Source organism: Aquarana catesbeiana, linkage group LG03 (assembly GCF_042186555.1).
Source record: "Aquarana catesbeiana isolate 2022-GZ linkage group LG03, ASM4218655v1, whole genome shotgun sequence".
Taxonomy (NCBI): domain Eukaryota; kingdom Metazoa; phylum Chordata; class Amphibia; order Anura; family Ranidae; genus Aquarana; species Aquarana catesbeiana.
Window position 1 is genome coordinate 423,678,932 of NC_133326.1, and position 15,262 is coordinate 423,694,193.

The 15,262-nt window shown below is 41.3% G+C and overlaps 1 protein-coding gene across 2 annotated transcripts in view; it reads right to left on the reverse strand.

Moving 5' to 3' along the window:
* LOC141132411 (A disintegrin and metalloproteinase with thrombospondin motifs 2-like) overlaps nucleotides 1-15,262 on the reverse strand; it is a 1,679,109-nt gene that overhangs the window by 728,716 nt on the left and 935,131 nt on the right. For both annotated transcript variants that reach the window (XM_073620760.1, XM_073620761.1), the window contains exon 8: nucleotides 11,910-12,053. In XM_073620760.1, coding sequence (XP_073476861.1) covers nucleotides 11,910-12,053 — 144 coding nt within the window. The remainder of the gene's footprint in view (nucleotides 1-11,909; nucleotides 12,054-15,262) is intronic.

The window sequence follows — 15,262 nt, forward strand, 5'->3', positions numbered from 1 at the left end:
ATAGACAGGTGTGTGGCTTTCCTAATCAAGTCCAATCAAAATCGGCTCAAAAACGATTTGTCGATTTTGTGCCCATTAACTGGCCGAAAAAAGAACAAACTGTCTAAATGACCAAATTTCGGCTGATTTTTTTCATATAGTCTCAGGGATGCTTTTAATGGTGTGACCCGGAGGATAAGGAAATTGTTTCAAATCTCTATCAAAAACCCACTGCAGGGAACATGCTTTTGCGTGCTGATTCCAGTCATCCGGGTCACACCATTAATAGCATCCCTGTAGGTCAATTCCTCAGATTAAAAAGGTTATGCAGTAGACAATCCGATTTATGAACGGGAAGCGACACAGATGGGCATAAGATTTGAAGAGAGAGGAAATTCAAAGTCTGTTATCAATAGAGCATTGCAAATTACCAATAAGGTACCCCATCACAAATTGCTTTCTGTTAAAGCAGTTGAACATTCCAAATATGGTAAATCATGACAATCTAATTATATCCGCATGTTCTCTACCCCATATAGTGCAGAATTTCATAACATTAAAAAGATTGTTATCAAATAATATTTGCCAGTTCAAACGATCCCATCTATTCTCAAATTTAAAATAAAGGCATACGTAAAGTATCTAGGAAAACACCTTCTCTTAGTGCACTTTTATCACCCAGCCTTTATACCAGTAAAAAGAATAAAACCAATTGGTTATCTTTTAGGGGCACATTCAGGTGTGGTGGTCGATGTTGTTCATATTGTCCCTTTATTCAAGGGAGCGATGTGGTCACCTCCACCTCCACAGGTAAACAGCACAAAATACAGTCCTTCATTAATTGCAACACACGCTACATTGTATATGTCATTACATGCACAATCTGCTCAATTCAATATGTAGGCAGAACAACGTGTAGACTTAAAGATTGTCTTTACGATCATCTTTACGATATAGACAAGGAACATTCCACCAATGTGGCACACCACTGGAATAAATTCCATTCTAACAATACTTACAGTTTAAAAATTCAGGGCATTGATAAAATAGTGACACCACTTAGAGGCGGCAACAAATTCAGCCTCTTGTGTAAACAAGAGGTACGTTGGATATTTACTTTAAATACTAGAGGGCCTATTGACCTTAATTTTGAATGGGACGTATCCCATTTTTATTAATGCGATCTCATTGCTAGCGAATATTATTGTAGTTTTGATTTTTTTGAACTTTACCAATACATTTATCTTCTTTCGATACTGTATAATGCTTCCTTCTAGTGTTTTGACATGGTTGCACTCATGCCGCCGCTTTCCAGCATGTTTATGTATTAGCATTTTTATATGCATATATTTAACTTTTTGCATTTTCTGTATTCATTTATATATAGCAGGGCGGCATGGTTACTCCCATGTTTGTTACATTTTCATCCATATAGGGCAGGTAAGGATCATCTAGATTTTTCAATTTACCTATCATCTTTTTCTGCAGCATGAGGAGCGAGACTGTTTGTCTTCCTCTGTGTATCATATCATTCAAGGCTCATCGCAGTACAGTAGTGATTTTACACTCTTTCACTGTCATTCCTGTACTCTGTTTGGGCTTTGTTCAATACTCAGAGCCTGCCTATGTAGCTACTGTCTTTATCCTGTGAGGCGAGATGCTTCTTTGTCTTGCCCTGCTTATTATACAGTGTTTAGAATTATATGTGTTTTGGCCATCACTCTGTATTTTTTTTTGTTGCCATTCAGCTCCATACTCATACTGCTTTGGGTAAAGTGCTGTTCTGCTTACTTATTGCTTGGTTTAGCGCTGTTAGCCGCCGCCTCACACTGCAGCATGCACAGTGAGACTGAGGCTTTTTATCGCACATTTCTCTGTATTTAAAATTAATCTCCGCCCATTTTAATTCCTTGGATTTGTGCTGCACTGTGTTGCCTATTGTTTGATTCAGCACTTTCAGCCACCGTCTCACATTGCAGCTTGCGGAGTGAGACTGAGACTTTTCATCGCACATTGCTCTGCGTTTAAAATCCATCTCCGCCCACTTATTGTTTGGGATTTGTGCTATACTGTGTTAGCCGCTGTCTCGCTCTGCAGCTTGCAGAGCGAGACTGCGGCTTCTGCATGCACATCCTTCCATGCTTAAAATTAAAAAATAAAATCAAAATTAAAATTAAAATGAATCATTCTTCTATCTTTACATTTCTCTTTGTATGTAGCCGGGGTCCAACTAAATATCCTTTTTTCCTTCACGACACTATATGCCTCTTGAATTAATTTACTGCCTCCAAGTTTAAATATTTTTCACCTTGGATTAAAACTTTTATTTAGGTGTTTATAGATAGCTATACTTTGGAGGTTTCTCTATTTATTTTTGCATCTCTTGTTCATGATAGGAATATTGGAATAATAATGATTATTTTTCAATTGATACATATATACTTTTTAATCATAAACAATTCTTTTATTAATTGTTTAATGTTTATGGGTAGTGTGTCTATGGATCGTCACATATTGACTGGTGTTGAGGTCCTTCTAAAAATAATTAAGATAATTTGTTGGATACATATATTTGTATTTATATCTACTTATGTATGCATTTTTTATGACTATATCCACATCTTCTGTTTGTTTTTGGGTTTTTTCTATCATGTCATAGGACAGATTACATATTTTTTCATATAATTTATTTCCAATTTGATGCCTTTATGTTTGCGACTGCTTTAGTGGGAAGTCACACTTTAGGAGCATTGTTATGCACATGTTTGAAAATGACTGCTCCTCTTTTGAGTACGCACCCCCCTTTTTGGGTTGATAGTATTTAATTGTTTTTGGTGTGCATTTTGCTTCCCTCCATTTCAGCTGCTGTACATTTCAGGCATCAATTAAGGTCTTATTGTTTGGGGAGGTTCCTTACAGGATAATGCGACCTTTGATAGGCCATTCATTTATTACCACCTCTATATACACACAGTCAAATGATTTTAATAATTTAGCTATGATTAAGCACCAATGTATGGTGTGAAACATGTTAGCCAGTCTTCCCTGTTTTCTTCATGTATGAAGTGACTGTGTTGGATTTTTAAATATTTTTCAATAAAGATGCCTTCAACGGAGTGCAACCGTCCAGGAACTTTTTTTTCCTTCCATCAAAAAGTTAATTTCAGTAATTCAATACAAAAAGTGAAACTCATATATTATATAGATCCATTACACACAGAGTGATATATTTCAAGCATTTTTTTCTTTTAATTTTGATGATTATGGCTTACAGCTAGTGAAAAGCCAAAATTCAGTATCTCAGAAAGTTTGATTATTAGGATATGAAAAAGTTCAATATTGTAGACTCATGGTGTCACACTCTAATCAGCTAATTGACTCAAAACACATCTAAAGGCTTCCTGAGCCTTTAAATGGTCTTTCAGTCTGGTTCATAAGGTTACACAATCATGGGGAAGACTGCTGACTTGACAGTTGTCCAGAAGACAGTTATTGACACCCTCCACAAGGAGGGTAAGTCACAAAAAGTAATTGCTAAAGAAACTGGCAGTTCACAGAGTGCTGTATCCAAGCATAATGGAGAGTTGAGTGGAAGGAAAAAGTGTGGTAGAAAAAGGTACACAAGCAACAGGGATAACCGCATCCATGAGAGGATTGTGAAGCAAAGGCCTTTCAAGAATTTGGGGGAGATTCACAAGGAGTGGACTACAGCTGGTATCAGTGCTTTAAGAGCCACCACACACACAGACGTATCCAGGGCATGGGCTTCAACTGTCACATTCCTTGAGTGAAGCCACTCCTGAACCAGAGACAATGTCAGAAGCGTCTTACCTGGGTGAAGAAGAAAAAGGACTGGACAGTTGCTCATTGGTCCAAAGTCCTATTTTCTGGTAAAAGCTAATTTTGCATTTGGAAATCAAGGCCCCAGAGTCTGGAAGAAGAATGGAGAAGCACAGAATCCAAGTTGAATGAGGTCCAGTGTGACATTTTCAGTCAGTGATGTTTTGGGGAGACATGTCACCTGCTGGTGTTTGTCCATTGTTTTGTCAAGTCCAAAGTCAGCCGCAGCCCTCTACCAGGAAATTCTAGAGCACTTCATGCTTCCCTCTGATGACCAGCTTTATCGAGATCCAGATTTCATTTTCCAGCAGGAAAAACTATACCTGGTTTAATGATCATGGTATCACTGTGCTTGATTGGCCAGCAAACTCGCCTGACCTAAACCCCATAGAGAATCTGCGGTGTATTTTCAAGGAGGAAGATGATAAACACCAGACCCAACAATGTAGATGAGCTGAAAGCCACTATCAAGGCAACCTGGGCTTCCATAACCCCTCCGCAGTGCCACAGGCTGATCGCCTCCATGCCATTCCGCATGGCTGTAGTAATTCATTCAAAAGCAGCCCCAACAAAGTATTGAGTACATACTATACTGCACATAGACATATTTTTCAGTAAGCCAACATTTCTGTATTAGAAATCTTTTTTTTTTTATTGGTCTTATGCAATATTCAAATTTTCTAAGATACAGAATTTGGGGTTTTCACTAGCTGTAAGCCATATTCATTAAAATTAAAAGAAAAAAGGCTTGAAATATATCACTCTGTGTGTAATTAATCTATATAATGTATGAGTTTCACTTTTTGAATTTAATTACTGAAATAAATTAACTTTTTGATGATATTCAAATTCAACATTTTTTTTTTAGTGTGTGTGTATATATATATATATATATATATACACATACATGTATACATACACACATTTTTTCATTAAATTGGGCACTGAAAAAGCACTATCAAGTGATGGCTAACATTTCGTTACAGTAGAAAAATCCTAAAATACCCTGAGCACAATACAAATAATGAGAATGTATAAAAATAGGAATGCATACTGCTGATCCCTGACATTCTAGTGAATTAAACCATCCCAAGTCATTTGAATCACATATTCTATGGTAAAACTAAAGCATATCTTAACTCAAAACACAAAAATTATATACTGCAGCTTATTAGTCCTAAGATGTGGTGACTGCATTTGTTTTTATATCCAGGCTAAGAACATGTTCAGCAAGTACCCTTTTTTCAGTTGACAATTATTTCTTATCAATTCACCATGTAATTCACCATTGAGATAAACATAGACAGACATGTATGAAGTCCAGCCATTTAACTGCCATGGCTCCTCCCATTAAATGCCTTGGAAAAATGAGTTTAGCCACAGAGGGACAGGAGGTGTGTTATTTGGAGAATTACCAGGTAAAAATAAAAGGGAAAAATAAATCTAATGCAGCCACTGATAATCTGCAATGCATTACACATTCTTTTTTTTTGCTTTAGATACACTTGATACACTAAGGTGTACTAGAAGTTAGTAAAAATGGTAACCTGTAACAGTAAACTAAGCAAAATAGGTGGGGGGTGGAGCTAGCGCGCAGCATGTAAGGAGTGTGAGACCGGAGCTCCGTCTGCAGACTAACGATCCTGTTTAAATCCTGGGACAGCGGCACTCGAATTTTTGGCCCAACTGCTGGGGATGTGTGCTGGGACCCCTCGGGCACCTTCGGGGATGGTGAAATACGGTCCTCCTTGCCCTAAATCAACTGGAGAACGGCTGGCGCAATTCGCCTGGGGCTCTCAAAATGACACCGGATCACAGGAGGAGGAGGAAAGGCCGCTGCTGCAGAGATTCGCAGAGACACCAATCCAGGCATCTCCCTCACTGGACAGGGTGAGTCCTAAACCTCAGAGAGATGCAGTGATACACGGGGGAGATCGCTGGACAGATTAAAGGATCGCTGGGCAAGAGCCGACAGGGAGGTGGCAGGGGAAGAGGAACCGTCCCTGGCTCAGATAATGGCGGCCATACAGGAGTGCCAGACCAAGCTACTAGACCACTTTGAGAAGCTCAGAATGGAGTTTTCATTCATGAAGCATGATATGCAAAAGCTGAGGGAGAAGGCACAGACCACAGACCGCCGTGTTTCTGCCTTGGAAGATACAGTGAGACCCTTAGGCCCCTTTCACACTGGGGCAGTGGGGGCGTCGGCGGTAAAACAGTGCTATTTTTAGCGCTGTTTTACCGTCGTTTTTGCGGCTGTATTCGGCCGCTAGCGGTGCGGTTTTAACCCCCGGGCTTTCACACTGAACAAACAGCAGCGGCTGTTTTGGGTCGGTTTGCAGGCGGTATTTTTAGCGCAATAACGCCTGCAAACCACCCCAGTGTGAAAGGGGTCTTAGACACTGCGGCACAGGTGACCAGAAAGACTTTATCTGAACACACATTAAAGATGGCCGACATGGAAGACCGCATGTGGAGAAACAATATATAGCTGGTGGGGTTCCCGGAAGGAGTGGAGGGAAAGCACCCAGAGGAATATTTGGAAAAATGGCTGATTGCTAACATGGCGTCTGATACCTTCACAAAAATGTTTGCTATTGAAAGGGCTCACCGTGTCCCAGGCCGGGCCCCCCCTGAAGGGAGCCCCCCCCCCAGATCTATGATAGCAAAAGTGCTTCATTTCCGTGACCGGAAGAATATACTGCGGGGAGCCAGAATGGGCCCTGAGATGACTTCTGATGGAAATCGAATATCGATATACCCTGATTTCTCTGCAGTTACCCAGAAACAGAGCGCTTCATTTCAACCCATAAAAAAAAGATTGAGGGATCTCAACCTGATTTACAGTATGCTATATCCTGCTAAGCTGCGCATAGTGGAGAATGGGAAAACGCACGTTTTCAATAATCCTACTGAGGCGTCTGAATGGCTGGATTCTCGTGGTCGACAGAGAGATAGGGCCTCATCTCGATCGCCCTGATGAAAATGAACATATGTGGAACAAGTTTTGGGTGAGAGTATAAATAATAGGAATGACAGTGACTGCCTACTTGAAATGTATCCCGTGGTTTCTCTCTCCTTCCCCCCTCTCCCCCCTCCCCCCGTTTTTTTTTCTCTAGTTTTTTTTTTTTTTCTGATCATTTACTGCATCCTTTTTTCATTTTTTTTCATCATTATGGAATATTCTTTGAAGTGAGATCGGACACTGAGGATGCAACTTTATTTTATTGCTATGTAAAGGAAAGGAGGGACGGGGACTATCGATCCTTCATCGTTGTTCCTGGAAAGTTTGCCATTGTTTTTTTTCTTGAGGACACTTTTTGTAAGTGCTGATGGTCCTGGAGATTTTTCTTGGGTTTTTTTTTATATTGCTGCTGCCCTGTGCCAGAAAGATGTGCAGTGTCTGCAGGCTGCTCTTGCTGTTGCAATTCTTCACCAAAAAAGTTTTTTTTTTGATTAGGAGAAAGTGTTTATCTGCTTTTGTATAGGTTTTTTACTAACTTTAATTTTTATTTGTTTTTTGATATCGAGTGGTACTGTTGCTCCGGAGTAACTTGCCCTATGTGACTAGTTAAGTGCATCTCTGCTGCTTATTTAAATTGAGGTTATGGTAAAAAAGTACCTGGTATGTTGGGACTGGGTGCAGGGAGGGGGGTGGGGGAAGATTGGAGGCTATAATATCTGGGGGATTTCAAGTCTGTTTTTGGTGGGGATCATTCACATCTGCTATGCTTACCGGAAGTCTTCAGACTTCAAATGTTCTGCTTATTTCGCCCTCTGCAAACGCGGGGAGAAAACTGGAGCCCGCTTGGGTGGCTTGATTGGCCACGGGAGTTGGGGAGGTCTGCCTGCTATTCAATTTACTGATATGGCGGTTTGTCTTAGAATTTTGGCCTGGAATGTAAGGGGCCTCAATTCAAAATTCAAGCACTCATTGATTTTTGATTATATCAAAAAGCACAAACCACATATAATAATATTCCAGGAGACACACCTTCAGGGCTCCAGAGTTCTCTCATTAAAGCGGGCACATATTGCCGGGGCTTATCATGCTACTTACTCATCGTATGCAAGGGGGGTTTCCACTCTGGTAACTAAGACTATACCTATATCGATGCATGCAGTTCGGACTGACACTAAAGGGAGGTTTGTGGTATTGGTGGTGCAGGTGATGAATACATTTCTAACAATAGTGAATCTGTATGTGCCTCCTCCCTTTTCGCTAGCTCATTTAGATGATATGCTACAAGCTGTATATGAGGTGGCGGAAGGGAGGATCTTCATACTGGGTGATTTCAACTCCGTGTCTGAGCCAGCTATGGATAGATTGGGAGCGGTGTCTGGTACAACGGCCCCTTTAGCAGGGTGGTTGTCTGCAAATGGTTTCAGAGATGTCTGGCGTTTTCATCATCCTGATGTGCGGGAATATTCCTGTTACTCGGAAACACATAAGACGCTCTCCAGAATTGACACTATCCTGACTGAGGGGGATGGTATGCAATTGGTACAGGGAGTTTCCTATTTGCCCAGAGCTCTCTCTGATCATTCCCCTATGTTACTGGACCTTAATCTAGGACCAAAGTCAGGTTTATGATTGTGGCGAATGGAGGCTAGCTGGCTTCAGGAGGAATATATTAAAATCAAACGTGTAGAGACTATCAAACATTTTTGGGCCAAAAATGCAGGTTCTGCATCCACACTTCTCCAATGGGAGGCTTTTAAGGTCACGCTGTGAGGGGGTTTTATGACGGAAGTTCAGAGGTTTGAGAAACAACTGGCTTCGGAGGTACAACTTAAAGAGACTGAGGTGACACTGGCGGAAGCTGAGTACGTTAGAGACCCCACTAGAGAAAGACTATTGACTTTACAAACCAGAACAAGGGAGTACAAGACGGTCCTCACGGATCGTACCACAAAATTTAACCTTGCACAACGTAGACGTATATTTGAATTTGGCGACAAGAATGGCAGGCTCTTGGCATACTTGGCGAGACCGGGGTATGTTCCGGTATATATTAAGTCAGTATATGACTACACTAAAGTTGAAATATGTGACTCAACTGCTATCCTAGACATCTTTGCTCGATTCTATAAGAAACTATATAGCTCTTGTACTCCCTTGGAGATGGAGAAATTGGGGTCTTACATAGCTGACGTTGATTTGCCTAGGTTGACAGAGGAGGACAGTAATGCTTTAGAAGCCGACATTACGGTGGAGGAGGTAGAGAAGGCAATTGCCTCTTTTCCGCCCAGGAAGTCTCCTAGACTAGATGGACTCCCCTCGGAATGGTATAATACCTTTCGATACAGTATGGCCCCACGCTTATTAAAAGTTTTTAATGCAGCTAGATTGGACGGTAGACTTCCTCCTTCAATGAGGGAAGCCTTGATTGTTCTGATACCTAAGGGAGGGAAAGACCCTCAAGAGTGTGATTCATATCGTCCAATTTCGTTGATGAATGTGGCCACAAAAATCCTTGCAAAAATATTAGCAGGTAGACTACAATCAGTTATACTAAACTTGGTGGATTCTGATCAAACAGGCTTTATTCTAGGTCGATGCACACAGATGAATATTAGGAGACTTTTTATAAATCTTCAGACAGCTCATGACAACTCAGGGACTCGAATAGTGGCCTCTTTGGATACAAAAAAAGCCTTTGACTCCGTGGAGTGGACATATTTGTTCCACCTCCTGGAGTCATATGGTTTTGGTCCCATTTTTGTCTCTTGGGTAAAGCTACTCTATACAGATCCGTTGGTAAGACTGAGGGTTAATGGCATAATCTCTGACTCCTTTCCTATTTTTAGAGGCACCAGGCAGGGGTGTCCGCTTTCACCCCTCCTGTTTGCCTTGGCAATAGAGCCACTGGGGGACTTTGAGGAGCGAGTCTCGCTCTATGCGGATGACATGTTGCTATATTTACAGGATCCAGGGCCTTCACTTTCCGAAGCCTTCCGACTGATTCAGGAGTTTGGTGATTATTCTGGATTCCGAATTAATTGGAAAAACTCCTCCCTTTTCCCTATTGATGGTGAGGTGGCGGTCCCGCCGGATTGCCCCATCCCACTGTCCACCTCTTTTAGGTACTTGGGGATTGAGGTTCGGCTTCCCATCTCTGCGTTTTTGGAGACAAACTTGATGGCGGTTATACAAAACTTTCGGGAGAAGGTACGGAAATGGCAGAATTTACCGATCACCTTGATGGGACGGATACATTTATTTAAAATGATTTTTCTGCCTAAGTTCTTGTACATTCTTTTGAACTCAACAATTTTTGTGACTCTGAAGGTTTTTAAAAATATAGACTCCATTATTGTGGGTTTTCTTTGGGGTTCTAAGGCACCCAGGGTTTCTTTGACAATTTTAAAATTACCAATTACAATGGGTGGGATGGCCCTACCTGACCTGCGGTCTTACTTTATGGCATCACAGTTGTCCTTTTTGCACTGGCGACTCTTCCCTCTAACACCTAATGCTACCACCCTGTTGGAGGCTGCTATTGCCTCCTCACAGGAAACACTTCAAAATATGTTATATAGGAAAGGGATCCCAGGGAGGGAGGTGGGATCTGTAATGGCACTACCAGGGAAAGTGTTTCACATATGCTCTAAGCGGAGGAAGGATGATCCCTTGTGGCTATCTCCGAATAGTCCCCTGTGGTGTAATAAGACCCTTGCAGAGTTTTTGAAACTGCCTGATGGGTATAGCTCTTGGGCTAGACATGGCATAAAATACCTACACCACATATATCAGGATAATCACTTCTGTACATTTGCACACCTGAGGGAGAATTTTGGAGTACCAAAGAACTGATTCTTTCGGTATGCGCAGCTGCGTCATGCAGCGTTTGCGCAGTTTGGCGAAGGTGAAACTATAGTCCAGAATACTGACTTGGAGAAGGTTCTGATAGATCCGGATCCGGCGAAAAGAATTTCTAGATACTATGGGGCAGTAGGTCCCGGGGTAATGACTACAACCTTTAGATCCATGAAACGATGGGTCACGATTATCCCGGAGCTGTCGGAGGAACTGTGGCAGGAGGTGCTGGATACATATTTGGTATCTGTTGTCTCCTCTACAGATAAGGTGATACAATTCCGGTTCCTCCATCAGCAGTACTATACGCCTACTAGACTCTATCGAATGCAAAGATGGGAATCGGCTGTTTGTCATAAGTGTAAGGGGGCAGAGGGTACTTTTCTACATATGATTTGGGAGTGTGAAAAGGTGAGACCACTATGGTCACATGTGACTGAATTCATTTCAGAGCAGTTTGACCTGCCAAATATTTGCCCCCCCCCCTACGGTGTCTCCTTGGGGTATTTGGACAAGAAGAAATGAGTGTATACACAAAGTTATTTCTTAGGATTCTATTCTTTGGAGCAAGGAAGCTTATTGCCAGATGATGGATACATGACGAACTATTGACGCTGGGGATGTGGAAAAAAATAATCAATGCTGATGTTTTGATGTATAAAATGACATATGAAGCTAGGGGGGCCTCCAAGAAGTTTCGAAAGGTATGGTTTTGATAGGTAGACTCTGATAATACCCTGGAGGGTGAGGGATAATAGGGTTTTTCTTGGATATTAGTGGTTTTATTCCAAAAAGGAATGAATAATAGAGGGTTGACACTGAGTCTTCTTTTTGATGTGGATAAGGCGCTTTTAGTTTTTTTGGTCTCTATCTTCCTTAATCCTCTACCAAAAACAGACTTTCAAGGCGGAGAGTGGGAAGGGTGATGTTACTGTTTTGAATATACAGGTCTGTTTTTTTGGTTACTGTTTTCAAATAAAGAAAAAGCACATATACCAAATATATGATAGAGATGGTGATCTGACTAGCCTAGATATTGGTGCATTAAATTTGTACATTGTTATTACTGGTCAAATGTCGGATGTAAATTTCTACTTTGATTTGGATGTAATTTTCTATCTGATGTATTGTATAAATAACACCTTTTTGTGCGCAATAAAAACTTTTGAAAAAAAAAAAAAAACTAAGCAAAATAAATTATATTTCAATGTGACATAACTAGGAAATATGTTTTTCAATTTACAGAAGTTAAGAAAATGTAACTGCTCACCTTAGATAACGACTAAGCTCTTGCTGACTACATCGAGACCAGTGGAAACGGTGAAATGCAGCTTGTACAAGCGGTGCCATAATGCTTCCCATCCTGACTTCATCTCCACACCTATTTCCTTGTCCATCATGTTCCATTCCTAACCTAGGATAAGCATATATTAAACTATGATATGTAGATCAATATATCAGGTACACATTCAAGCCAAGGTGTCATGTTGGACAAGATACAGAGAGATTTACATCACATGTTGCTATACATGACTTATACAGTTTGCCCTATATGCCCTCCAGTGGACCTTATACCTTACTTTTGTTGATTGCCATGCTTCAGGTTACTTGGCCTATCAAGGGAACCTACACTCTGTGCTCACTAATGACTGATTTAAAGTGGTAGTAAAGGCACTTGCTTTACTTGTACCTACAGGTAAGCTTACAATCAGGCTTACCTGTAGGTACAATAAAATATCTCGTAAACGTACACCATTTATGAGATATTGTTCAGACCGAGCTTGTCCGCTGGTGGCACTGTGGCTCTCTGGGCGTAAAGTTTCAGTTTTAGTGTCCACCAGCAGGTGTCTCCCAGCAGCCAGCAGGTCCCAGCAATCTGCTCCACATGGCCACATCTGTGGGGAGGGTACTTAAAGGGTAACTCCACTTTTGTGGGGAAAAAAAATAGCAAATTAAAAAAAAAAATAATATAGCATATATAATTGCAAAGTTATGTGATTGAATGTTATTAAAAGTTACCTTTCCTTTTCAATCTGCAGCTCTGTAATTTTCTGTAAAATGCAATGCAATATGGCTACCTGGAGGTGTTTTGTACACAAAATGTGTACAGAACGCCCTCCAGATATGTAATTTTCTGCTTGTGTGATTGGCTCACCTATTTTCCCAGAAGTCTGCACTAAAATACCAAGTCAGAATTCTGGCATCCCCTATAACAAAAATGTAATTGTTGGTGAGATACTCCCAATAGGCAATCATGTCTAAAGGGATCCAGACCCTGCAATTTTCCTCATTAGAGGCCTGTAGGTGCAGCAGCTGGTTGATAATTATGAAACCACTCCATTAGACTCACTTAGCATATGGGCCCAGAGAAACAACCTGGGATTTCTTTAGAATAACAAAAAGGTATGAATCTGCAACAAAGCTTGTTAAAATCCTTATAATGTACATAGATCACCCAGAGGGGGATGTTTTTTTCTCAACAAAAGGAGTTACTCTTTCAGTTCCACATTTGCTACTGTTCCTTGCCTTAGTGGTTTGACTGCTCCTGCTTGTACCCCGTTTGTTGTCCTGCATCCAGTATCCTGCTGCCTTGCTCTGCTTCCTGCTCTCTCCTGCCTTGTGCGTTTCTCATTTGTATGTATATAGTTAGTTTGTTAGGATTGCTGGTTGGGCATTTTGCTATTTAGTTTTGCTTCTCATGCATTCTCATGCTAATTGTTTGCTGGTGTGTGATTATCTTTCATTCACCTTAAATAAATCTCACTTTAAACACTTTCCTACCGGTGCATAGGGAAATGACACTGGCAGGAGCATCTCTTACCGCCGGGTGGGCGTCATGTGACATCTACTGGTTCTCGCCGCTAGTGCGCACCCCTGGGGGTAAAATGTCTCTTTACCACGTGACTGGCTGTGCCCAATCACAGCCGGCCACATGCAAGGTCTTTGTGCATACCGCTTGTGCAACCTCCGGGGGCGCGCAGCGTGGCAATCGTGGACAAGGCTGGTCCCTCAGACAAAGCCCATCCCTGATCAGGGCAAAGAGCGAATGAAATTGGCTCCTTACCACATGACTGGCTGTGATTGGTCATAAATGTAAGCAAAACCAGGGTAACTGACTGGATCGGTGTGTGAGGAGGAGATTCTGAGAACAGCGAGTTACCACTTACAGTGTGTATTACTGTGCCCAGATTTCCCCCATAATAAAGAGGACCTGTCTGTGAGCCCATCAGAGTACCTGTCACCATCTCATCATCTCATTTTGTCCACATCATGAGACATGTGCTCCCAAAGTCGGAGAACCAGGCCTCTCTGTGTGGCTAGGCTGTGAAAAAGTCTCGCACATGTGGTATTGTCATACTCCAGAGAAATAGCCGAATGTATTTGGGGGTGTAATTTTTGCTATGTGCATGCTATGTGTTAAAAGTATCTTATAAATTGACAACTTTGTGTAAAAAAAATAAAAATAAAAAAAAAAATCATTTTCTTTCCACATTTTTCAAAAACTTGTGGAAAAAAACACATTCTGGGGGTGTTTGCTTTCCAAAATGGGGTAATTTTGTGGGCGTTTCCATTGCCATGGTGCTCTAGGGCCTTCAAAGGTGTGATAGGTAGTCAGTAAATGATATGTGTAATTTATGCTCCCAGAACGCCTGGAGGTGCTACTTGGATGTTGAGCCTCTCTATGTGGCCAGGCTGTGTACAAGTCTCACACATGTGGTATTGCCACACTCAGGAGGAGTAGCAAAATGTGTTTTTGAGGTGTAATTGCAAGTATGCCTATGCTGTGTGTGAGAAATATCTTGTTAATATGACATTTTGGGTAAAAAAATAAATATATATATATATATAATATACATACATACGTATACATACACACATTTAGACTGTTTACTTTCCAAAAAGGGGTCATTTGGGGGGGGTATTTGTACTGTTCTGACATTTCAGGGCCTCAAGAAATGAGATTCAGTCAGTACATCAGGTGTGATCAATTTTCAATTAATGACACCATAGCTTGTAGGCTCTATAGCTTTCACACAGACTAAATAATATACACTAATTTGGCTTATTTTTACCAAAGATATGTAGCAGTATAAATTTCAATTTATGAAGAAAAATTATTTTTCTTGATCATACATCACGGGACACAGAGTATTCATTACATAGTGGGTTAATCACCATCGGTGATTGGACACTGGTTAACCCCAATTAAGGAGAATTCCTCCCCTATATAACCCCTCCCATATGGGGAGGACCTCAGTTTTTTCACCAGTGTCTAAGATGGTTGGTCACGTAAAACATGTGCTGTTCCTGCGGGGGCTTAAAGGGCTATGCTGACCGGATCCATATCTCGGGCCGATATTTTGACTCCCAAGATGGTATGGTACCCGGGCCTCATCATCCGAAGAAGCAAGGTTTTGCCTGTAAGTCGCTCTTTGGAGGACTGGGCTCTGAGAAAACCAGGCTTGGTGTACTATTAAAACAGTGGCATGAAAGTTTCTGGCAGAGTCTTTTACAGGTCCAGGTAAGAGGTTTCTCTGAGTAGGAACCCAAAAAACCCTGAAGGTTGGCACAACGCTACCCGCCGTGATAGGTGAAGGCTGGAAACTGTCTGTTCTCAGCAGT